Source organism: Aquarana catesbeiana, linkage group LG13 (genome assembly GCF_042186555.1).
Source record: "Aquarana catesbeiana isolate 2022-GZ linkage group LG13, ASM4218655v1, whole genome shotgun sequence".
In the NCBI taxonomy this organism is placed as follows: domain Eukaryota; kingdom Metazoa; phylum Chordata; class Amphibia; order Anura; family Ranidae; genus Aquarana; species Aquarana catesbeiana.
The window spans coordinates 31,364,758-31,389,993 of record NC_133336.1 but is presented as its reverse complement, the minus strand read 5'-3'; the positions used below and the strand labels follow the sequence as shown (position 1 = coordinate 31,389,993).

Genomic DNA, 25,236 nt, shown 5'->3' with positions numbered 1-25,236 from the left:
TCACCAAGATGGCTGCAGAATCAATCCAATTCACAGAGAGCTGGTGACTCAGTCGCCAGCTCTCTGCTCTGCCCCTCCAGCGCTCACTGGAGTGCTGGGCAGTAAAGAGGACAGGAGCAGCTGGCTCAGGCTCTCAGCAGCACACTGTGAGGCTGAGCCAGCTGCCGGTCTGACAGACAGCCCATCTATACATGCTATACTCTAGACCAGTGGTCTTCCAAACTGTGGCCCGGGGGGTCGTATGCGGCCCTCTGCTTGCCTTTATCTGGCCCATGGGGCACAATTCCTGCCACTGACACCAACAATGGGGCACGATTCCTGCCACTGACACCAATTATGGTGCACGATTTCTGCCACTGACACCAATTATGGGGCATGATTCCTGCCACTGACACCAACGATGGGACATGATTGCTGCCACTGACACCAATTATGGGGCACGATTCCTGCCATAACACCAGCAATGGGGCACTATTCCTGCCATTGACACCAATTTTGGGGCACTATTCCTGCCATTGACACCAATTATGGGGCACGATTCCTGCCACTAACACCAATGATGGGGCATGAACCCTGCCACTGGCTGTAGTCCGACCCCCCTAAAGTCTGAGGGATAGTAAACTGGCCCTTTGTTTAGAAAGTTTGGAGACCCTTGTACACTGTACTATACATTCATACCACTAGGAGGCAGTACTATTTGGGGAATTCTGAATTGTATCTGTTCAACAAATGGGAATGCTTTGGCTTTATAGGTATTATATTAAGAAGCCTGAACTAATGTTAGGCCAAATCTGATTTGAGGGATTATTTGCAACTCTTGGTGGTGATAGGGACCTTGGATACCTCACAATCTCCTGATGAAACCCCATCCAGACTGGAAGAAGACCTGACTGCAATGACACCTGAAGACTCCATTATAACTTCATTGATGCACTATGACCAAATACGAAGATCTGGTCAACCCCTTGAGGCTGATCTAACACAAATATATGGCCCCACTGCACTGGGCCTTTTCCCATGGGGCCGCATATTTGCATATCTCCCTTTGGGCTGGAAGTGCGCCGCACAACTCGTTCGCAGCAGAGAGACCGGGGTCTCACGGAGAGCCCCAGGCGCCATAGTAACTATCGGGACCCGGAAACTCCTCATTCCGGGTTACCTATTCGGCTGTCACAGTGACCAGTCACTGTGAAGCCCACTCCTGTTTCTCTCTCTGTGAATAGAGGGGAGAGAAACATTTTTTCTCTCTCTCTCTGCAAGGAGAGAGAAGGATACAAAGTGTGTGTAAATATTTTTTTATAAATATAAAAAAATAAAGAAAAAAAATACCTATATCAAGGTTTGATCTAGGTCAGTGCCAGGATTAGTGTTTGGGTCAAGTAAGGGTCAAAGGTCAGGGTCAGTATATTTTGGGCAGGATTTTTTTTTTTTTTAATTAGTATCAGTTACTGTCAGTGTGTTTTAGGTAGGACAAAACCCAAAAAAAAAGCAAACTGCGCACTATTGTTTCTGGGCTATACAAAGGGTACAAACAACAAATAACATACACATATGTGGTATCAGTTGTTCTTCGATGGAAGGTTATGGTAGTAACAACAAATATACAGCTAGATTATAAAAAAAATATATTTTTTTACTATTTTGGGCCAGTTTTGCTTTGATAATAAATACAAAAAAAATCAGGAGGTATCCATTACTATTTACCACCAAATGAAAGCCCAATTTGTCCTGAAAAAAAACGCAGTATAATCCACCTGGACAAAGTAGTTGTGATGATATGTATGGTTTTACCAACAAATGTTAAAGTTGCAAAATTGTGCTTAGGCATTAAGATTTGTTTTACTCTTAGGCGTGAAGGGGTTAACGAACTTTAAGACCTACTTGAATGATTATTTATCTTCAATACCTGGCCAGTACAATGGAGGATATTCCATATAACTTACATGTATATCATAGGCAATAATGTACTGCAATGCTGCATTTCTTGTCTTCAACATCCTATAAAGTAAACAAACCCACTTTTTATAAAAGGTTTACTCTAGGTCTACCATATTCCCTTGTCATAAATACAATAGGCCTCCCAGTGGAAATGAGTTTTCAGGCAGGGTTCTGTGAGGGAGCTGGACACAAGGTGCAGCACAAGAGGAGTCCTGGAGGTGAAAATGGAGGACAACCGGAAAGGAACATTTACAGAGCACAATTGTAAACAAAGGATGAGGTATAAGGTTGCCTATGACTTCATGGCTGCTGCTTCAGTTTCCAGGGTCGCTCAAACAAGGGGAGGAGCTTCTTTTGGGGGTTTGAGGCTCGGAGACACACGGAGAGCCCAGACTTCCCTGTGAACTGTAAAAGCAGTCAGCCCCCAAGGTTTCTGAAGCTCCGTTCTGCATCTGTGGAGAATTGGCTTCATCTCTGTTTTCTATTTCCTGGTACCAAGAACTCAGCGAAGAACCAGAGAAGTGAGCAGAGCTGCGATTGCTCCCCGCGGCCTCCCTGGATGCTGGGGGTGGAGTTAGTGCTCTCACTGCATTGTGAAACGACTTCAGAGCTCTCTTACTCCGCTGCTTCTCTAGACGTTCTTTTCTTGCTCTACGCTGCTGCTGCTTTCGTTGATCCCTCACCATCTTCTTTCGAGAGTCCACCAGATTCCTAACAATCAGGGGTCATAAAACAAGAAAATGGGTTAAAAAAAAAAAAACGGGTGTGGGGCAGCGAGAACAGAAGAGGACTTCTAGAAGAAGACAACTAGACCATACAAAGGACTCTCACAGTGTGACCTTCTCCTACAGTATTTTGTACCACTTTGAACTTCCAGAATTATGAGAAAACCTCCATACCTATCTGCTATATCCACTTGCCGATTGCAATCTGTACATATACATTGTGGCATGCAAGTTTGTTTACCGGGGTTATGGCTGAAGCTGAACCCCAGGAAACAATCCGACGGTTTGTGCAGCTGGCCATAGAGGTGAACAGAGACCAGATCGTCTCTCATCACCTCTATGATCTAGGACAGTGGTTCTCAACTCCGGTCCTCAGAATCCACTAACAGGCCAGGTTTGCAAGATAACTGAAATACATCACAGGTGATATCATTTGCTGCTCAGTGATTGCAGTATTCTAGTCTGCATCTCCCCACTGAACCACTGATCTAGGAGGACCAGAACAACCTCATGACGTCACTTACGGTCTAGGGCAGAAGAAAAATATTTTTTTATAGCAAAAAATCTATTATATATTTAGCTTTTGCTTTAAAGGTAGAGAAGAGATTTGGGGTCTTATAGACCCCAGATCTCTCCATAAAGAGGACCTGTCATCCCTTACTTTTATTACAAGGGATGTTTACATTCCTTGTAATAGAAAGAAAAGCGATGAAAAAACCCCATCCCTATGTATTCACGTGCAGAAGCGAACGCATACATAAGTCGCCCATGCATATGTAAACAGTGTTCACACCACACATGTGCGGTATCGCTGCAAACATTGAAGCGAGAGCAATAATTATAGAGCTAGACCTCCTCTGTGACTTAAATTGGTAACCTGTAAAAAATTGTAAAGCGTCGCCTATGGAGATTTTTAGGTATCGTACAGTAGTTTGTTGCCATTCCATAAGTGTGTGCAATTTTAAAGCGTGACATGTTAAGTATCTAGTTACTCATCGTAACATCATCTTTTATATTTTACAAAAAAAAAAAAATGGGTTATACGGCGCATTTTTTTGCATTCAAATTCAATAAAGTGTATTTTTTTTTCCAAAACAACTGCGTTTGAAAAACTGCTGTGCAAATACTGTGTAACATAAAAAATACAATGATCGGCATTTTATTCTAAAGGGTCTCTGCTAAAAAAAAAATATATATATATATATATATATATATATATATATATATATATATATATATATATATATATATCATGTTTTGGTGTTCTACGTCATTTTCAAACAAAAAAATACAGATTTTGTTACTCGTAAACAAAAGGTGCCAGAAAAGGCCTGGTCCTTAAGTGCATATAGAGGGCCATCACCCACAAGGGATAACGTCTGGAAGAACTGCTGTAGCCTCCAAATCTACAACCCTCCTTCAGAAAGATTACTCCATCGTATTTAAACACAAAGCTTTCCTTGTATAGGCCAAAGTGGAACACTGGTGTCTACACTGGACACAGAAGATATCTTCTGAATCTGGGTATCATGACTTGGCAACAATGGAGTGTATGGACAAGGAGATAGGCAGACAGAATAGAGAAGAATGAGAAGATTGTAGGAGGGCCTATCCAATCCTCTCACCTGTAGTCAATGGTTCCAGTCTGGTGTTTGTCCAACCTTTGCACCAGACAGTCTATCTCAGCAGAATCCAGGGGGAGACCGGACAGCTGAGGAAAGGAGATAGTCAGAGCTCACAGAGGGTTATATATAAGGGGAACATGGGCAAGGCGGTGTTACATACAAGTTACAGGTGAATATCCTATGATTGAGATGTGAAAACACTTTACAGAAAACTGCATCCAACACCTTCCACGCATTGATTCTGCACATTCTCGGTATTAATAAATACGACATGGCTTTATATGAATGGCCACCAAACACCTAGACAAATGACAAAGAAAGGCTAGGTTGTGTGTTGATGGCCCATGGACAGCTGTATACAGTCTGTGGATACTCACCACAATAAACCGACAAAAGTCGCTGACTGGGACACTCATGCTGCCATCTTTATCCATGTTCTTGAAGAAGTCCAGCAGGCGCAATTTGCGTTCATCTAGAAAGTCCTGCAGGGGTAAATAACCAAATGCTAGATAACCAGATCAGAACATTGGGGCAATTTATCAGCATTGGAGCAGCCAATCAGTTTATATCTTTCATTTTCAAAGATTTAACTGAACAAGCTGAGGATAGAAATTGGTTGGTTGCCATTCACAGCTGATCCAGATTCTGTCTGCTCTGGTTTTGATAAATTCCCTTCAGAGTTTTGCCACTGTTATTGGAGACAGGCAATACAGTTAGCGCTTAGGCCGGCTATAGACAGTTCAAATCTGTTTGAGTCGTGTGTGGGCAGACTGAATGTACTAAGTTTATCGATCGATCGACTTGGTTACAACCAGCTTGCCGGATTCACTTGCGATTACAGCCGCTAGCAATAATTGCGGTCTTCTTCTGGTTGGGGCGGGTTCCCCCACCTGCCGGGAGCAAATAATAGTTTGGCAGGAGCGATTCCCCTGTCAGCACTGTCTGTGTTGATGGGGAAATGTACCAATTTCTTTCCTGCAACCCGTGGCCGATGGAAAACAATTTGCACCGTCTATGGCCTGCCTTAGCCTTGCCTAATGATGACGTCTCTAACACAGAAAAGCCATCAAGACACATACAGAGCGGAAAGACGTGGATTACCTGCATATGCTGAGTGCTCTATACATAAATGACATAAAAGGCATCATCACCTGGATGACCTTCATAGGATCGGGGCGAGTTGGGCGTTTCTGTGCGATAAATCCTTGTTTTCCAGCAAACAGAACCCGCAGTCCAGGCCGAGAGATGGATGCCGCTTCCAGGAGGGAGAGAAACTGCGGATTGACCAGAACGTTCTGTAAAGAGGGGAGAGGACCGTTAGGGTAATATTATTCCACATGTAGAGGTGGCTTCATGTGGCCGTTTGGGCTCCAGAACAACGCTGGTGCAAAGTCCAAGGTGCTTCACTGTTCTGTTATGGTAATGAAGAGACCATTTGTTTAGGGGGTTCTGTTTCTTTATTTATAATATATACTGTATATATAAAGGAGTGACAGTGACCAATATTATTATTTGTTTATATGATAATTTATGAAATCCTAAATTACTCAATGCAGTCATCCATCCTCACACTGGTAACTCACAGATATGTCCAAGTCCTCTAGTCTGTTTTCTGGCTTCCTGGTGATAGAATTCAGCAAAACGATGGCACCCTCTACTGTCAGCGGGTTCCTGGCGAGCTGCAATAAATGGATGGAGGGATTTAATTTAAATGGCAGCAGAAGAGCACGATGGAGGGGCAGCATACCTGGGAACTCCGGCACACAAATAGAGAATGGCTGTAGGAAAATCAGCTACGGAGAACAAAGGCCTGATAGTTCAGGATCTGTTGTAGCTTTCATCACCTGTCATCTGTTACCATCTTAGAATGTGGCCAATATACAGGGCACAGTCAGATTTAATGGTAAACGTATAGCTTAATGTATGATCCGTCCATAACTCATATTGATTCTGAAAAGAGTCCAGAATAACCAATCACATTGCAGCTATCATTTTTTCCATGGTATGAATGATGAAAGGAAGACTCTGACTGTGTTCATTTATTTTTCTTTCTGCCAGCCTGTTCCAAATTTGGACCTACCTTCAAATGCTGCCCTCAGCTATTCCTTTGCACTGTCTGTCCTGAGCTCAGCTATTCCTCTGTTCTTTCTGTCCTGAACACTATACCTTTGGCGTTATTTGCCCATAACTCAGCTATTCTTCTGTGCTGCCTGTCATGAGTGCAGCTATTCCACTGTTGCAGCCGATCCTGAACACATCTATTGCTCTGCTGCTGCCTATCCTGAGCTCAGTTATTCCTCTACTGCTGCCTGTCCTGAGCACTATACATTTGGCATTGCCTGCTCATAACTCAGCTATTCCTCTAATGCCGAGTGTTCTGAGTTCAGATATTCGTCTTGTGTTGCCTCTTCTGAGCACAGCTGTTCCCCTTTGCTGACTATCCTAAGCCCAGCCTGTCTACTGCTGCCACTTGTCCTGAGCTCAGTTTTTTTTTGTGCTGCCTGTCCTGAGTACTATATCTTTGGCATTGTCTGCAAAATGATTAAGCAACCACGATGTTGTGAAACGCGTCAGCTGTTTGTCCTGCTTCTTTTGTTACATGAATGTTGACTATTCATTACAATAAAGGCTTTTATCGGAGTGCGGCTGTTCAGAATCCATTTCTTCAATATTTCTCGTGCTAATGCCTCTGTTGTTGCCAGTCCTGAGCTCAGCTATTGCACTGTGCTACCTGTCCTGTGCAAGCTGTTCCTCTGGGCCACCTGTCCTGGGTACTATACATCTGACATTGTCTGCCCATAACTCAGGTATTCCTCTGGTGCTACTTTTCATAAGGTCAGCTGTTCCTGCCGGTCCTGAACTTAGATAATCCTACACTACTTCCTGTCTGAAGCTCAGCAGTTCCCTTGGTGTTGCATGTTCTATAGTATAGAGTACTATACCTTTGGCATTGTCTGCCCAAGGCTCAGCTATTCCTCCGACGCTTCCTGTCTGGTGCTTAGCTTTTCCTCTGTTCTGCCTTTCCTCAAGTCAGCTATTCCTCTGTTGATGCCTGTCCTGAGCTCAGCTTTTCCTCTGCTGCTTGCCTGAGCTCAGCTATTTCTCTGTGCTGTCCGTCCTAAATAGTATACCTTTGAGATTGTCAGCCCATAACACAGCTATACCTCTGGTGCTGCCTGTCCTGAGCTCAGCTATACCTCTTTTGCTGCCTGTTTTTAAGATACCTATTCCAATGTTGTTTCTTGTCCTGAGCGTCATACATTTGGCATTGTCTGCTCATAACTTAGCCATTCCGCTGGTGCTGCCTTTCCTGAGCTTAGTTATTTACCTGTGCTGCTTGCCCTGTGCTCAGTTATTCCAATGTACTGTCTGTCCAGAGTTCAGTTATTCCAATGTACTGTCTGTACTTAGTGCTATGCCTTCAGAGCTATCCACCGCTTCTAACTCAGTTATTTCCCCATGCTGCCTGGCCAGTGCTCAGATCTCCTTCTGATGCTGCCCGCTCTGAGCTCCACTGTACTTTTGATGCTGTCCATACCTGGTTCTTTGGTTAGTTCTGATCCGGATGGTAGACATCATATGAAATACAGTACTTTCTGTGCCCCCCCCCCCCCCCCCACCAGGCCCCTACAATGTGGGATTGTAGGTTTCCCCTCTATTACTGATCTTACCTGGAGAACACGCAGGCTCTCATTGTACTCCAAGCCTTTGCAGAAGAGCTGGACTCCCTCATTGCTGATCCGGTTGCAGCTGATATCAAGGTGAAGAAGGGAACTGTTGACTCTCAGGGATTCTCCCAGTGCCAGAGCACCTTCATTGCCGAAACCATTATATGATAAATTCAGCACCTTCAGCATCCCATTCACCTGTGCCAGAGGGAGAGGAAGTGCTGATAACAGTTGGGTCATCTCATTCAGCAAAGATTAATATAAACTGTGCAGAAACCTACTGCAACCAACCAGAAATTATCTCTGGTAGTTCCACTCTCTCTAAACTGATTAAAGGTGAAATATGGTTGCTAAGGGTAGCTGAAGTTAGTGTGTACAAATATAGGGGGTACCCGTAGGCCGGCGCTCAAGGCAATGGCTCCCTTCATACGAATGTGATTCCAGCTCAGATTCAGCTCCTGGAGACCCTCATTGGCAGCTGTGAAGGGACAGATAATAGAGACAGGAACTATGAGGGGTCCCAGCATATGACGGCATCTCTCCCTGTACTGAACAATGTACATCACTCACCCAGCATCTGACCCAGAGACTCTCCTCCTTTCTCACAGAACTCATTGTGGCTGAGATCCAGGACTGTCACCCGGAAATTGGCCTGTTGGAAGGCAGACAGAGCTCATCACCCGCAGACAGCAAAACGCACATGGAGGAAATGTGTCTAACAGAGGATCCACCAAGAGGAGGGAAGATCCCAATAGTGTGCACAGTATGGCAGAGCACAAATGTCACTTCAATATACTGTATATGAGCACTTTACTGCGCCTCCCAGCATGACAACATATATTTATTATACAGGATTTATATAGCGCCAACAGTTTGCACTTTACAGCATGAGGGCAGACAGTACAGTTACAATACAATACAGGAGGAATCAGAGGGCCCTGCTCGTTAGAGCTTAAAATATGATAAAGGACAGGAGAAGCAACCTCTGCCTCTTAGCAAAAGTCACACAATTCAAGAAATGAGAACTGAGGCACCATGGACCCTTAATTACCAGGCTACCCTAAATAAGAACTGTCCATTGCATTTCAGCAGCCGGTCATTTCTGCAAAGGAGGCCACTGAAGAGTCTGGTGCATACTGGTGTAGTGCTATGACCCCCATCACCACCAGTGCCACCTCTGTCCCCATAACCTCCTAGCTCTTCATCAGTCTCCTGTGTCTTCTCTGGTCACAATAGAATGCCACCTCTGTACACTGCTCAGAATCAGAATACGCCTTATGATGGTCACTTACCGACAGAGCTTCTGCAAAATGTTTAGCAGACTGATCATTGAATCCGTTGTCTGGAAAAGAAGATGAACAATGGCAACAAGTATGATCTATGTACTGATCAATGGAGAGAACAAGCATGTGCAGCCTATAAACATATAGACAACACTCTGCATTTTTTTTTACTGAACTGCAACAAGCTTTAATAGTACCAATCAGACAGACATTCTCTTCCTTGCCAGATGTAACTTCGTCCCCTGATGTGCTTTATGTAATGGGCTTAATCATACTGTCATATCTTGTAAAGGCACATGTGTCAAACACAAGGCCTGTGGGCCAAATCTGGCCTGCCAGGCCATTTCATGTGGCCCTTAAACCTCTTTTGCAACTGTGGCACCCCCTCGTCTCTGCCCCCACTTTGTCTCAGCGGTCGGCAGCAGAGAGAAGGACAGAACTCCCCTGCCAGATCCTTGGCTTCTCTGTGCAGCCATGGAGAGAGGCTCATCTCTGCCACCCCCCATACCAGCAATCTGCAGCAGAAAGAAGGACAGAACTCCTCCTACAGATCCTGCACCCCTCGGTGCAGCCGTGGCACCCCATCTCTGCCTCCCCTGGTCTTAGCATTCAGCAGATTCAGGCAGCTGACTACAGCCCTCCTCTGGTCCTCCTCAAGCCTTTACACTTTCTGCTTCCTATCTCCGCTCCCAGCTTCTTCCGGCAGCAGCACATGGTAAGAGGGGTGTACTGTAATGTAAGGAAGGGTGGGGAAATCTTGACTTCTGATGGTGGGGTGGGGGGGCTCTTGACATCTAGTCTTACAGATATAACTGGCCCTTTGAGGGTGACCATGATGCTGATGCGGCCCGTGATTAAATTGAGTTTGACGCCCCATGTCGTAGTGTTAAAGTGGGTCTTAACTCATTTAACTAACTTTGTGTTACCTGGTTCCTCCACCTTTCCATTTACAGAACTGAAAAATGTTTTCTAATTTTTGGAAACATTCTGTATCATTTTTGTGCTGCACCACAGCACTTACTGCTACCTCGCCTAGGCGAGAATTACATGGGGACCTCCGCTTCCTTCTGGGATGTCCACAACATGTCTCAGACAGCAAAGCTTTGCTCATGGGTGCATATGTCTCGTGAGAATCCACACATGTGCAGACCTGACTGGTTTTCTGGTGGGTATTTGGGAACTGGCATATACCTGCAGCAGGTCTGTGTATGTGCAGAGTATTCCTGCACATGTGATGCAGGGCTCCACAAGGACCCACATACTAGTAGCATGTATGTGCAGGCGCAAGAATACAAAGCACAGGTGCAAACATACTACAGGTCTTTGCCATGTCAGGCCTGTGGCACATCTGCACATGAACAGGATTTTTTAAGATGGCGGCACAGAAGAGGAGACTTTCCCCCGGTCGAAGTGACACGTTTAATAAGAGAAAGAATAATGTCTGACCAATCTGGTACCGATGTAGCTCGTCACCTTTCAGCAAAAAGCTACAAGCAAATAGCGGAGTGTGTCCCGTGTGCTTGTATGCCTGGAGAGGAGAAGGGGCTCCCTGAGAGTCTGTGCACCTGTGGCCACTCACTGCATATGTTTACCTGGAGCACATTTGCATTTAGGCATGTGCAGCTTCATTCTGCACAGACTGATATAGGCACTCAGCAGGGAGACGAGGGGGAGGAGCTCTGTTGGGACCCCCCAGCTGCTGCCACCTGCAGTTCCACGTCAGGATTAGGCCTCACTGGAAGACATGACAGGTAAGATTTGCTCTGCATTTTTGTCATATAAAATGATCAGTTGTGTTCTTATTATGCAATGTTGTCCGCCCTAAATGGGTTACATGTGACTTTTCCTTACGTCAGACGTGGAGTAAGCACCCCCTTCCCAATTCATCCCAGTACAAATCTTTCTTCCCAATTCCTTTTTATGCTGGCTGAAGAAAGAACTGATCCCAGAAAACCCCCAAAGACCAGTTCCACCCTGAACAGTTGTGTGCTCAGACAAGTTGTCATGATTACCCCATCAGCCTGCTAAATTCCACATACATTGTAGAGCTATTTCTGCAGCTAAACAGCCAACATATAAAGGAAGTGCCAAATCCTCCCAGAGGAATGTGCAATGTCACGTGTTGCCTATAAGGTTCTCTGTACTGGAATGAGGTGGGGATCCGCTGTCGTAAATCTGACCTGATCGAGATGTCCATGGACAAGATCTTTATATCACACCCTGATATTCTCACCTACATTATTCAGTTGGGTTTATAAAAAACCTAAACCCAGTGATTTTAATCTTTGCTTCACATTGATGTCTATAACCTACCCTGACTGCCATCTACAGCCTCCCCCTGACCACAGCCTTTAACCTCTTTGATTGCCATCTATCCTGACCATCCTCCTATAACATCTATATACTGCTGTCTATAACCTCCCCAGACCATGCTTCTATAACCTTCTCCAACCATGGTCTATAATGGTCTCTTTCTCAACCATTTTACCCCACAGGAACCCTTGAAATAATATTCAGGTTTCCGGGAAGCCCTGCTAAAACGAGTCCATTGGAGGCAATGGGAAAATGCCCCTTACACTGAAAATCAGTCGGAAAAATCTTTCCCCTTACAGTGGTAGTCAGATCGCCACCTCTGCAGTCATGCTGATAGCTCTGCCAAGTAGTGTTGGACCTGGAACTATGTAGACACCATCAGATGGGAGGTCAATTAGCAACAGTTCAAGAAACCCCTAGCAACCTCTTGAGGAACTGAGGGGTTCCACAGGACCCTGGTTAATAATGGCTGGTCTATAACTGTCCCAGGCCACTTTCTATAACCTATCCTGACCTATGATCCATAATTTTCCCCCACCATCTCTAGGACACTTTAGTGTTTAGTGGGTTCTGTCGTGTATGGGACCCCCAGAACAACATCACTGCCATTCCCCACAGAAGGGATTTAAGATGTACTGTATACCAGAAAATTGCTCTAAAGCATGGGTGCTGTGGCCTTCCAGCTGTTGCGGAAATACAAGTCCTATGAGGCACTGCAAGGCTGTCAGTTAAACATGCATGACTTTCAAAGGCAGAGACATGATGGGACTTGTAGTTCCGCAACAGCTGGAGGGCCACAGGTTGAGCGCCCATGCTCTAAAGGCTTATATAGGCAAACGCCCACAAGAACGTAGCAAAAAATCCTATAAACGTTTTATTCAATCTATAAAACATGGGTAAAAGCTAAGAGCTCTACCAGTAATGACAAAATATTGTACATTACCAATGAATAGTGCAGTATTATGTTGTCATGACTGGTAGAACTCTTAGCCTTTTGTTTCATACATGTAATGATAAAAGTGATGAAATGTATGTTAACACAGCAACGGTTTTGAGTTTCCGGTGTAACTTACGTGCCAGCTGGATACGGAGCAGAGACGCGTTTTCCAGTATCATCTTGCAGACCAGCTCAGAGCCAACCTCGCTCAGGCTGTTGTTAGAGAGATTCTGGAATGGAGGGGCACGGTGTCAGAGTCAACGTTTATCACCATTGAATATGAATACAAACTTACCAGCTCCTGGATATTGCAGCTCCCTCTCAGCCCCTTCACCAGTTTCGCCAACCCCTCAGCCCCGATGGCATTGTCCTCTAGACTCAGTTGGGTGATGCTGCTATTTAACTGCAAGACAGGAGAGGAACTGTAAGAGGGGCCCTGCATGTTATGTCCTACAGGGGATCCAAAAATCTCTCCGCACACGCAAGAACAAAGTGTGAGAGGGGCCCTGCATGTTATGTCCTACAGGGGACCCAAAAATCCCTCCGCACAGACAAGAACGGAGTTATAAGAGGGGCCCTTTATGTGATTCCTACAGGGGCCACAATCATCATTCTGCACAGACAGGAAGAAGCCACCATAGAATACACAGCTTTGGGATTGGCTGCTAAAACCATTTGCTTCTCCTCATCTTATGAAGATGTCCCTCATCAGATGATTTCCTGCATTCAGTGAGGTCACACTTACCATCAATGACTTGGCTAATGCACCAGCTCCCCGGGGCCCCAGTCCATGGTGGTTGAGCTTCAGACATTTATCATTCATATGGCGAAGGTAATATGAGACGGGCACGACACCTGCCTTCTGGCATGCCTGTAGGTACACGTTTATCTGGGGGTCTTCTGGAGAGCTCTGCTCTAATTCTGAAGAAGAAGGTGAAAGCTAGAAATGTAGTAAAATGGCCATTTACAAATCTTTAACCAATCACATGCAACGTCCCATAGACAGGCAGTTAAGAGCAGATTGGCCATGTGCGGACACCACTACTATAGTGAGCAGACATATACAGTATGTGTACATATACCTTACCAAACACAATCATGGCAGAAGGAGGCATCTCTCATACTCACCCTCCTCCCCACTACTCACCACCCTCTCCACAGCGCTACCCCCAGTACTCCGCCCCCACTCTGCTACTCACCCCCTCCATGGGACTCATCTCTCGCTCTCTGCTACTCATTCCCCTTTCCTGTACTCGCCTCTCTATTATTTGCCCCCCTATCTGGTGTTCACTTCCTTCTCCAGTATTAACCAACCTCTCCAGTACCCCCCACCAGTATTCACCTCCCTCTTCAGGACTTACTCCTCTCTAGTACTCTCCCCCCACCCAGTACTCACTTACTCCTCCAATATAAGGATAGGTTCAGGCGTGTTTGCAGCTCCACATGCCCGAGCCCACCAGGAAGCTTACACTGCGCAGCGCTAATCACAGGCAGTGAGACATTTCCCGATCTCTGCAGCCGCGCATCGGGACGTCTTACTGCCTGTGATTAACGCTGCGCAGTGTAAGCTTCCTGGCGGGCTTGTGCATGTGGAGCTGCAAACATGCCTGAGCCCATCCTTACTCCAATACTCATCTCTCACTTTGCTGCTCATCCCCCTCTCGCTTACTCACCCTCCTCTCCAGTACTCATCTCCCTCTCAGCTACTTGCTACCCTTTCCATTACTCACCAACCTCTCTGGTACCCCCCTCCAGTATTCACCTCCCTCTTTAAGACTCACTCCCCTCTAGTACTCTCCCCCCACCCAGTACTCACTCCTCCAATACTCATCTCTCACTTTGCTGCTCATCCCTCTCTACAGTATTCACCTCCCTCTCCAGTACTCCTCTCCCTCTCAGCTACTTGCTTCCCTTTCCATTAGGGGTGCAACAGATAAAAAAACTCACGGTTCGGATCGTTCCTCGGATCAGGAGTCACGGTTCGGATCATTTTCGGATCAACAAAAAAAAATCTCCCCCACTGTAATATCCACAATCTCCGTATTGGCAGGGTATGGAAGAGTATTGGCAGGGCATGGCAGAGTATTGGCAGTGTATGGAAGAGTATTGGCAGGGTATGGAAGAGTATTGGCAGGGTATGGAAGAGTATTGGCAGGGTATGGAAGAGTATTGGCAGGGTATGGAAGAGTATTGGCAGGGTATGGAAGAGTATTGGCAGGGCATGGCAGAGTACTGTCACTGCTGCCATCCGATCTCTCCCCTCCACTGTACAGATCAGTACACGGAGGGGAGAGAGGTACCGGCGTCATGACATGACGCCGGTTTGTTACAAGTGGATCGCTCCGTCATTTGACGGAGCGATCACGTGCTAAATGGCCGCCGGGTGTACCAAGATGACCGCTCCGGAGCTAGGCTGAAGCCGAGGCCACAGAGCGCTCCGCGGATCGCGGGTGTCCCGTACGGATCAACCTCCGCGGATCGGATCACGGATCGATGACGATCCGTTGCACTCCTACTTTCCATTAATCACCAACCTCTCTGGTACCCGCCACCAGTATTCCGACCCCGACCCAGTTCTCACTAAAGCCCCATACACACTATCAGATTTTCTGCTGATTTTTTTCCTTCAGATTTACCAAAACCATATAATATGACGTCAAACCTTAGGAGTTTCAATTTGTATGCAATTCAGGCAGGCCCTTGCACTACATGGTTTTGGTAAATCTGAAGACAAAAATCAGCAGAAAATCTGATAGTGTGTATGGGGCTTTACTCCTCCAATACTTATCTTCCTCTCCAGTATTCACCTCCCTCTCCGCTACTCACCAACCTGTCTGGTACTCATCTATCTCTCAGCAACATCCCCTTTCCACTATTCTGCAACCTCTCTGGTACTCAGCCCCCTCACCCACCTCTCCAGTAATCACCACCTACTCTCCTGTACTCCCCCCCCCCCCCCCTCCAATGCTCCCCTCCCTTCTCCAGTACTCAGGACCCTCTTCTGTACTCACCTTCTGGCTCCAGGTCAGTATCATACGGATCTGCCCAACTCTGCACATCACCAGGACACAATGACAGACTCTGCATCTCCTCACACAGTTTGGCCATCTTCTTCCCAATGTGCGACAGACGCCAGTCAAATGACATCAGCTTACGAAGCACCGGTACACGATATGTCACTTGACTCCATCATTCAACCCCCCCCCCCCCCCCCATCACCTGCACCCCCTGCCTTGGTTTAAAGCGGACACTTGATATGTCACCTGAACCCGCACCACCTGCCTGGGCTCAGAGCCAATACTTAATATATTACCTGATCCCATCACCTTCCTGGGCTATCTCAGTAATCAAGGAAGGAGGAAGCAGAAACTTTCTAGGATTCTACCCCCCCCCCCACACCTCATAGTGCCCCAACTGCTCATCCCATCCCCATAGTGTACAAACTGTCCCTCTACCACCACCGGAGCTCATGTTGCACTGAATGTCCCTCAGACCAACCATAACCTGACCCAGAACATCAGTGCATGTTCTATAAAGAAAGGGGTCACCCTGGAGATCAGTATGGGAATGGAGGGGGTGGCCAGTGTGGGGGAAGGGGGTGTCCCTGTGGATCAGTGTGAGGGAAGGGGGTGTCCCTGTGGATCAGTGTGAGGGAAGGGGGCGTCCCTGAACACCTGTGTGGGGGCGGGGGTGTCCCTGGGGATCAGTGGGGTGGAGAGAGGTCAAACAGGAGATCACTGCTGGGGGGACAGGGGTGTCCCTGGAAATTAGTTTAGGGAGAGGGTGTGACCCTTGGGGGAGTGGAGTGTCTCTGGAAATCAGTTGGGGGGACAGGGGGTACCTGATGATGAGTGTATCAGGTAGAAGAATGTCCCTGGGGATCAGTGCAGGGCAGGGGATGTCCCTTGGGATCAGTGTGGGGGAGGGGGGTCATCCTGGAGATCACTGCTGGGGGAGGGGGTGTCCCTGGGGATCAGTGTGGGGGAAAGGGGGTCATCCTTGAAATCGCTGCTGGGGGGAGGGGGTGTCCCTGGGGATCAGTATGGGGGAGGGGACGTCCCTGGGGATCAGTGGGATGGAGGGGGGGGGGTCATCCTGGAGATCGCTGCTGGGGGAGAAGGTGTCCTGGGGATCAGTGGGGCGGTCATCCCTGGGAATCAGTGTGAAGGAGGGGGGGTCATCCTGGAGATCACTGCTGGGGGAGGGGGTGTCCCTGGGGATCAGTGTGGGGGAGGGGACATCCCTGGGGATCAGTGGGATGGAGGGGGGGGGTCATCCTGGAGATCGCTGCTGGGGGAGAAGGTGTCCTGGGGATCAGTGGGGTGGTCATCCCTGGGAATCAGTGTGAAGGAGGGGGGGTCATCCTGGAGATCACTGCTGGGGGAGGGGGCGTCCCTGGGGATCAGTGAGGTGGAGCGGAGGGGGGGGGGTCATCCCAGAGATATTTGCTGGAGGAGGGGGTGTCCCTGGAGATATCAGTATGGGGGGGGGTCATCCTAGAAATAATTGCCGGGGGTGTCCCTGGGGATCAGTGGGGTGGTGGCGGGGGGTCATCCTGGCAATCACTGCTGGGGGAGGGGGTGTCCCCTGGGATCAGTGAGGTGGAGCGGGGGGGGGGGGGGTCATCGAAAAGATAATTGCTGGGGGAGGGGGTGTCCCTGGAGATATCAGTATGGGGGGGGGTCATCCTAGAAATAATTGCCGGGGGTGTCCCTGGGGATCAGTGGGGTGGTGGCGGGGGTCATCCTGGCAATCACTGCTGGGGGAGGGGGTGTCCCTTGGGATCAGTGTGGGGGAGGGGGGTCATCCTGGCAATCACTGCTGGGGGAGGGGGTGTCCCTGGGGATCAGTGAGGTGAAGCGGGGGGGGGGGGGGTGTCATCCTGGAGATCACTGCTGGGGGAGGGGGTGTCCCTAAAAAAATCAGTTTAGGTGAAATCAGTTGGGGGAGATGGCTTGATGATAAGATCAGGGAGGAGGATGGATGGCCCTGGGGGGATTAGTGTGGGGGAGGGGGTGCCCCTGGGAATCAATTCTGGGGAGAGGGGATGGATGTCTTTGGGTAGCAATGTGAGGGAGGGTGGCCCTGAAAATCAGTGTGAGGGTGATGGGTATCTCTTGACTTCAGTGTAGGGGACAAGACGCATGCGTAGTGGACAGGACATACACCAGGGGACGTTCCGCTCACCCGGAAATGACGTATATGTATTTTTGTTGTGACCGGAAGCACGTGGTGCGACTCGAGGATAAGCGGAAGTTTATCGGAGTTGAAGATAATCGGGTGTGTAGGAGGTGGATGAGACACCCCAAAAAATGGGCGGATCGAGCAATGCCCTAAACACAGACACTTCCTGCGGGAACCTTGTTGTCGGTTTGTTTGTATAGGGAGGACCCCCCGGTGGCGGGCTGTCGGTATAGTGGGGCCCGTGTTGTCAGTATAGCAGTGATGTTTGGGTGAAGTCTTCATCTGTAGAATATAATGAAAGTTATTTTACTCACACGGGACAGATGATGGCGCTCTGCTAACATTGGAAGTGTAGAGAGAACCACAGAGACCCCGATACTGAGGGAGGAGAAGACACCCCAAAATGCCCTACACTTCCGGTGGGGTCACTGTGTCAACATACTCGGGGGGGGGCCTTGGTGTCAGTGTACTAGGGGCACCTGATGTCAATTATCAGTGTAGTGTTGGGTCTCTGATGCTAGTGTGTCAGTATAAGGGGGCCCTTGTAGTCAGTGTAGGGGGCCCCTGATGTCATTGTGTGTACATTAAGGGCCTCTGTATTCGGTGTGTCGTTATAGGGGGGCCCTGATGTCATTGTGTGTACATCAAGGGCCCCAATAGTCAGTGTGTCAGTATCCCAGATACATGTGTATCAATATAGCATTGATGTTTGGGATCACACATGTCCGGGGGGAGGGGGTTCTTCTTTTGTAGAAAATAATGAAGGCAATACTACTCCCACACAGGACAGATGATGGCGCTCTGCTAACATGGAGAGTGTAGAGAGAACCACGGAGACCCCGATACTGAGGGAGGAGAAGACACCCCAAGTGGGGGGATCCTGGGAAGAAGACCCGGCTGTGGTGGACTTGAAACTAAGCCAAGACAAGAAAGATGGCGATGGAGGGCAGGAAAAGAAATGGCAGATGGGGGACATAGAGCAGACCCTTCCACAGCCCATCGTCTACCACGGTGAGTACAAACTGACATGTATACTGTACAACACACTGCCCTTTACTTTGACACGCACACTGCCATATACACTACCAAATAAACATACTGACACGCTGCAATATACACTGACACATTGCTATACACACTGCCTCACTCACTGACACACTTCCCTGTATTGCTCAGTCAGCGCTGTGCTCTCTTCTGTCCCGGCAGAGGTCCTGTGGAGGGATTGGCAGGATTTGTACAATCCGGATTTGGTTGAACTGGGTGAGAAGCAGTTTGATTTCACCATCCTGTCCTACAATATTCTGTCTCAGGACCTGATCGAGCAGAACCCCCACCTGTACCAGCACTGCCCCCCCTCCATCCTGCACTGGGACTACCGCTGGCCCAACTTGCTCCAGGAGCTGCAGCACTGGGAGGCCGATGTGAGTCACCTCCTGTGCTGTACCTGTACCTTCTGTGCCATACCTCTACCCCCTGTGCCATATCTGTACTGCCTGTGCTATACCTGTACCTCCTGTGTCATACCCTATACCCTTTGGATCTTACCTGCACCTCATGTGTCATATCTGTACTGCCTATGTCATACCTGTATCACCTGTGCTATACCTGTACTCCCTGTGCCCCCCCCCCCCCCCCCGTGTCACACACCAATGAATAGAGATTGTGTCTTGCACACCTATTCCCAAGTGAATGTAGAGTATAAGAAAGAACACAGGGGTGCTTAAACAGACTTTATGGGGTCACCCCACCAAACCCAGATGACCACGATATATATTACATGCAGTACATAATAACAAAGGGATAATAAACTGGATACACAAAGTATCATCTGTATATATAGTAACAGTGAAAAAAATAGATAAATGACAGAAAATATTCAAATGTTTCAGATACAGAAAACAGTAATGAGGCAAATCAAAGATGATGGGCCAAAAGGAAGTTAGACAATGTGAACAAATTGCAGCCCAAACATCCAACATTTTGGAGTTTTTTAGGCTATCATTTTTATGATGACTGTACCTTGTATCTGATATGTTGTTTTCTGCTGTTTTGTATCTCACGCTTCCCTGTTATGATGTACACATATTATAGTTTGTATATTTTATTTTTATCCCTGACTACTTTTGTACCTAAAGTGGTTGTAAAGCCAAGACTTTTTTTTTACCTTAATGTATTCCCTGCATGGAGGTAAAGAAAAAAAATGTCTCAGGATTTGTATCGCCCTCTCACCCCCCCTAAATACTTCCCTAAGTCCTCACTCGAGAGCTGTGCCTGTCTGTAGTGGCTCTCCCTGCTTTCTCAAAGGCTTTGCTGAGGCAGCCGGAGCCATCGGCTCCAGCTGTTACCAATAAAGTCCTGTGAGCAAAGAGTAGGGCTGAGCCATGCTGTGTGTGTCTTTGGATACACACAGCCTGGCTTGGAAGTGAGCCTGCATGTGCAACCCCATAGCAAGCAACTTACTACGGTTGCACACAAAGAGGAGAAGGAGCCTAGAGTGCAAGCGGGGGACCCCCAGAAGAGGAGGTTTTAGATCGCTCTGTGCAATCCAATTGCACAGAGAAGGTAAGTGTTACATGTTTGTTATTTTATAAACTATTTAAACCTTTACAATCACTTTAGATTATTTGGTGCATCTAAATTGTCGTGGATGTGCTTACTTTATATTGGACCCTATGTCAAACCTGCACCCCCAGTATCATGCCCATATCTCCCTGTCCCATACCCATACTGCCTGTGTCATATCCACCCCCTCTTTGTTATATCCATATCACCTATGCCATATCTGTGCTATACCTGTACTGCCTGTGTCATACTAATCCCCTCTTTGTTATATCTATACCACCTATGCCATACCTGTACTGCCTGTGTCATACCCACCCCCTCATTGCTATATCCATATCATCTATGCCATATCTGTACTGCCTGTGTCATACCCACCTTCTGTTATATCTATATCACCTGTGCTATACCTGTACCCCCTGTTCCATACCTGTACTACCTGTGTTTATCCATCTCACACCCATACTGCTTGTAAAATACCTGTACCTCCTGTGCCATACCCATTACTCCCGTGTCCTACCTGTCTAGCCCATGCAATACCTGTCGTTCAGTTGCCATTTACTGCCTTTGTGTGTATGTAAATGTATAATAATAGTGTGTGTGATTCAGGAGGGACTGTAAAGTGTAAGCTCCTCTGGTGCAGAGACTGAGGTGACTGGCTCAGTGTTCTCTGTACAGCACAGTGGATTATGTCAGAATATATAATATACGATATGTTTGATCTCTCACAGATTCTGTGTCTCCAAGAGGTTCAGGAAAATCACTACAAAGATCAGATCCAGCCCAGCCTTAGTGCTCTGGGTAATGCTCCTCTTTGCACTTTTTTTACGTCTTTGCAGCCACCAGAAGGGGGTGCTGTGTGCTGACCCCTCTGTTTCTCCGTAGGGTATAGCTGTCACTACAAGCGGAGGACGGGTCGGAAGACCGATGGTTGCGCTACTTGCTTCAAGACTCAGCGCTTCACTCTGCTCCTGGAAAGTCATGTGGAGTTTTTCCGGCCGGCTGTTGGTGTCCTGAATCGTGACAATGTGGGACTGGTGCTGTTGCTGCGGCCAGTGCTGTCTGAGGAGGCACCAGATGGGCTGAACACCCCCAACCTGTGCGTAGCCAACACACACCTCCTCTACAACCCCCGCCGAGGGGACATTAAGCTGGCACAGTTGGCACTCCTCCTGGCAGAGGTGGATAAGTTATCCCACACCCCTGAAGGTCAGCGATGCCCAATCATCCTGTGTGGAGATTTAAACGCAACACCCAGTTCTCCGCTTTATCAGCTGCTGCACAATGGTGTCCTGAACTATCGCAATCTACCAGCATGGAAGGTAGGGGTTGGTACAGCAGAAGGAAATTGGCCATTTTTTTCTATTCCATCTGACCATTACCTTTTCTCCTAGGTGTCCGGTCAGGATCAGTACTGGGGAGTTCCACATTCCCGGGTTTTGCCTTTCCCTCTGTTGCCGGACATTCTGGGGGTCAATGACCGCTGTCGGTACGCGGCGACGATGCCACCAAAGGTTGAAGGTGGGATCACTCATCCTTACCCTCTCCCACCTAAGACCCAACAGGGAGACTCATATTTATGATTTGTCTTTGTGTCGTTAGATAGGAAGACGTACACCCGCCAGAGCATCTTGGAGCTTCGGTATTGTGAGTTTGCCCTTCAGCGTCCCCAAAACCTCGTGCTGATCAAGGGGGTGACTGACAATAGTCCAGGTGGGTGAATGTTGGAAGAATGTGATCTGGAGATAGAAATGTGTCCTCTACTACAGTAGTCATCAACCCTGTCCTCAGGGCCCACTAACAGGCCAGGTTTGCAAGATAACTGAAATACATCACAGGTGATATAATTTGCTGCTCAGTGATTGCAGTATTCTAGTCTGCATCTCCCCAAGATAATACATAAAACCTGGCCTGTTAGTGGGTCCTGAGGACAGGGTTGATGACCACTGCTCTACTATGGCTGCTGTAACATCTTCCCTATCTGTGTCTGACAGATCCACAGGCAGCTGCGGCCCAGGCAGGGATCTTCCCAGACCCACCGGATTCACTGCTCAGGTACTCACAGGAAGGCCCGGGATGAAGGGGAGGTGGGCAGCACTTGGCATGTATGTTCTATGTTGCTGGGGACTTGCCAGGCTGCAATTCGGGTGCCGATCTTCTGCCATCATAATGTTAGTGACTGTAAGTCACTAATTGCTGAGTAATAGATGACAGCTACAGTATTATGGAAGACGACATATAAATTCTGCTTCAAGATCCTGTCTGCTGTCCCCATCTTGGAATTGGATGGAGCTTACAGAGAACTGCCCTCTGCACTAAATGTTAAAGCGGAGGTCCACCCACTGCTGCATAATTTAAAAGCCAGCAGCTACACATACATGATTGGACACTTACCTGTCCTGGAGTCCAGCGATGTCGGCACCGCAGCTGATGTTTCCATCAGCTGTCGGGTTCATGCCGCCTCCATTGAGAGTAAGGGAACCCGGCAGTGTATCCTTACGGCTTCGGGCCGGGACTCCGCTCCTCTCTCCTACTGGCCCGGCGGCTGGGGAAGGAGGAGGGAGCCCCAGCGATGACTCAAATACCCGCGGCTGAGGCTACCAAAAGTGGGGACAGGATACCTGTGAAAGACGGGTATCCTGTCCCCCCCCGAAAGGTGCCAAATGTGGCACCGGACGGGGGAAGGAGTACAACGAGCGAAAGTTCCACTTTTGGGTGGAACTTCGCTTTAACTACATTTACATCTGTGCCCCCCCCCCTCTTGTGCTGACAGGTAACTGCATTTACTTTTGTGCTGACCTGAGAAGCCCCCTTTACCCACGCTACATTTAATTTTGTTTCCCACCTCCTGCGCTGCCTGGTAGCTGCGTTTCACCTCTGGGGCTCAGCCCGCCTCCTGTGCTGACCGGTAGCAGTGTTTATGTCTGTGCTCTGCCCCACTGCCTGAAAACAGCACTTTGTGCTGTTTTCGGGCATCGCTTTTACGTCTGCAATCAGCCCTCCTATGCTGACAGGTAACTGTGTCCACCTTTTGGCTCAGTCCCTTGCATAAGAACTGCTCCCCGCACAGACAGGTAACTGTGTTCACCTTGGGGCTCCATCCCCACCCTGAGAACCGCCCCCTGCGCAGCCAGATAACTGCGTTCACCTCAGATGGGTAATTTTGTTTACCTCAGGGCTCCACCCCCACCCTAAGAACCGCTTCTCTTCGCTGACAGGTAACTGTGTTTACCTCGAGGCTCCATCCCGCTACCTGAGAACCGCCCTATGTGTTGACAGGTAACTGTTCACCTCGAGGCTCCATCCCCCATGCCTGAGAACTGTCCTCTGCGCAGACAGGTAACTGTTCACCTTGAGGCTCCATCCCGCTACATGAGAATTGCAAACTGCCTTCTGCGCAGACAGGTAACTGTGTTCACCTTGAGGCTCCATCCCCCTACCTGAGAACCACATTCTGCAGTGACAGGTAACTGCGTTTACCGCAGGCCTTCATCCCGCTACCTGAGAACCGTCCCGCACAAACAGGCAACTGTATTAACCTCAAGGCTCTATCCAGCTACCTGAGAACTGCCCTCTGCGCTGACACATAAATGCATTCAGCTCAGGGCTCAATCTCCGCCTAAGAACCGCCCTCTGCTTTGACCGGTAACTGCATTCAACTCTGGACTCTATCCCCTGCCTGAGAACCGCTCCCTACGCCAACAGGTAACTGGGTTCAACTTAGGACTCCATTCCCCACCTGAAAACCACCCTCCGTGCTCACAGGTAACTCCACCTTGGGGCTCCATCCCACCCCCCCCACCTGAGAACCGACCCCTTTGGTGACAGGTAACTGCGTCTACCTCGGTGCGCAATCCCCCTACCTGAGAACTGCCCTCTAAGCGGACAAGCAAATGTGTTCACCTTGAGGCTCCACCCCACTACCTGAAAACGCCCTCTGTGCAGACAGGTAACTATGCAACTTGGAGCTCCCTGAGAACAGCTCCCTGCCCTGACAGGGAAATGCATTCACCTCAGGGCTCCATCCCCTGCGCTGACTGATAACTGCATTCAACTCGGGGCTCCACCCCCCCGCCTGAGAACCACTGCCTACCCCAACAGCTAACTGGGTGCACCTTGGGATTCCATCCCCCGCCTGGCTAAGAACGGCTTCGGCTGTCATGAGTTTGTCCCTGACAGGTGTGCAGTGTGGTGTATATAGCGCTCTTACAGTTCAGTGTGTATATATAGTATAGTATTGTGGGATATAGTTCAGCATGGTGTGTAGCATGGTATATAATATGGTGTGCAGTAACTAATCTGTTGATCCTTCTCTGCCCACCCCTCCTCAGGACACCCCATTTATTGCAGCATCACCTTCAGCTGACCTCAGCTTACACCCACTTCCTGCCCACTAAAGACCGTCATGAGGTCACAACGTTCCCGCTGGGAATCGGCAGCACGGTGGATTACATCTTCTATTCTGCGGAGCCGGTTCCGATATGCAGCACTAACCAGGGTGAGCAACACGCCAAGAACATGCTATGATTTTATTGCATCTGTCCCCATCTTACACGTCTTTGTCTCCCGCCAGGTCTGCGCTTCTTCCAGGATGGCCAGCTGAAGTTGTTGGGGCGTCTGTGTCTGCTGTCAGAGGACGATCTGTGGGCGGGGCAGGGACTCCCTAACCCCTTCTGCTGCTCCGACCATCTCTGCCTTCTGGCCCGCTTCAGCCTGGACCTCTCAACCCCAGAACCGGAGTAAGGAGCTCCGCCCCCAACTCGGGACATTTCCTCGGTCTGTTTTTAAATTTCAGCCCCTCCCCCACCCCCCAGTAAGGTCCAGGGCCTCCACGTGGCGTTATTTTCTGTTCCACACGTGCTGCTCCCTTACAGTGTTCATGTATGTAAAATCTGTACATATGAAGAGGTTTTAGATGAGAGCAGAAGTTTGCAACGTGTGAATAGTTGTAATAAATTGTACAATACATTGCCGGATCTTTTATTCCGTCATACAATAAACGCA

The 25,236-nt window shown here is 48.4% G+C and overlaps 2 protein-coding genes across 3 annotated transcripts; one reads left to right on the top strand and one right to left on the bottom strand.

Moving 5' to 3' along the window:
• Nucleotides 1-1,608: 1,608 nt before the first annotated feature.
• Nucleotides 1,609-15,429, bottom strand: LRRC74A (leucine rich repeat containing 74A). Its single transcript, XM_073609551.1, has 13 exons — nt 14,437-15,429; nt 13,235-13,410; nt 12,785-12,892; nt 12,626-12,719; nt 9,249-9,298; nt 8,527-8,608; nt 8,349-8,434; nt 7,960-8,154; nt 5,872-5,967; nt 5,440-5,583; nt 4,666-4,770; nt 4,289-4,374; nt 1,609-2,649 (listed from the first exon to the last, which is right to left on the bottom strand). Exons 1-13 carry the CDS (start codon nt 14,735-14,737, stop codon nt 2,253-2,255), a joined length of 1,920 nt encoding a protein of 639 aa, XP_073465652.1. The 5' UTR covers nt 14,738-15,429; the 3' UTR covers nt 1,609-2,252.
• Nucleotides 15,430-17,629: 2,200 nt separating this feature from the next.
• Nucleotides 17,630-25,200, top strand: ANGEL1 (angel homolog 1). Of its 2 annotated transcripts, none has more exons than XM_073609548.1 (10): nt 17,630-17,769; nt 18,459-18,684; nt 18,880-19,094; nt 20,964-21,033; nt 21,118-21,554; nt 21,627-21,753; nt 21,835-21,945; nt 22,227-22,287; nt 24,564-24,730; nt 24,806-25,200. In XM_073609548.1, exons 2-10 carry the CDS (start codon nt 18,483-18,485, stop codon nt 24,973-24,975), a joined length of 1,560 nt encoding a protein of 519 aa, XP_073465649.1. In that variant the 5' UTR covers nt 17,630-17,769; nt 18,459-18,482; the 3' UTR covers nt 24,976-25,200. The 2 variants fall into 2 exon arrangements, with proteins under 2 accessions (XP_073465649.1, XP_073465650.1); XM_073609549.1 differs by having other exon boundaries at nt 17,710-17,859.
• The last annotated feature ends 36 nt before the right edge of the window (nt 25,201-25,236 follow it).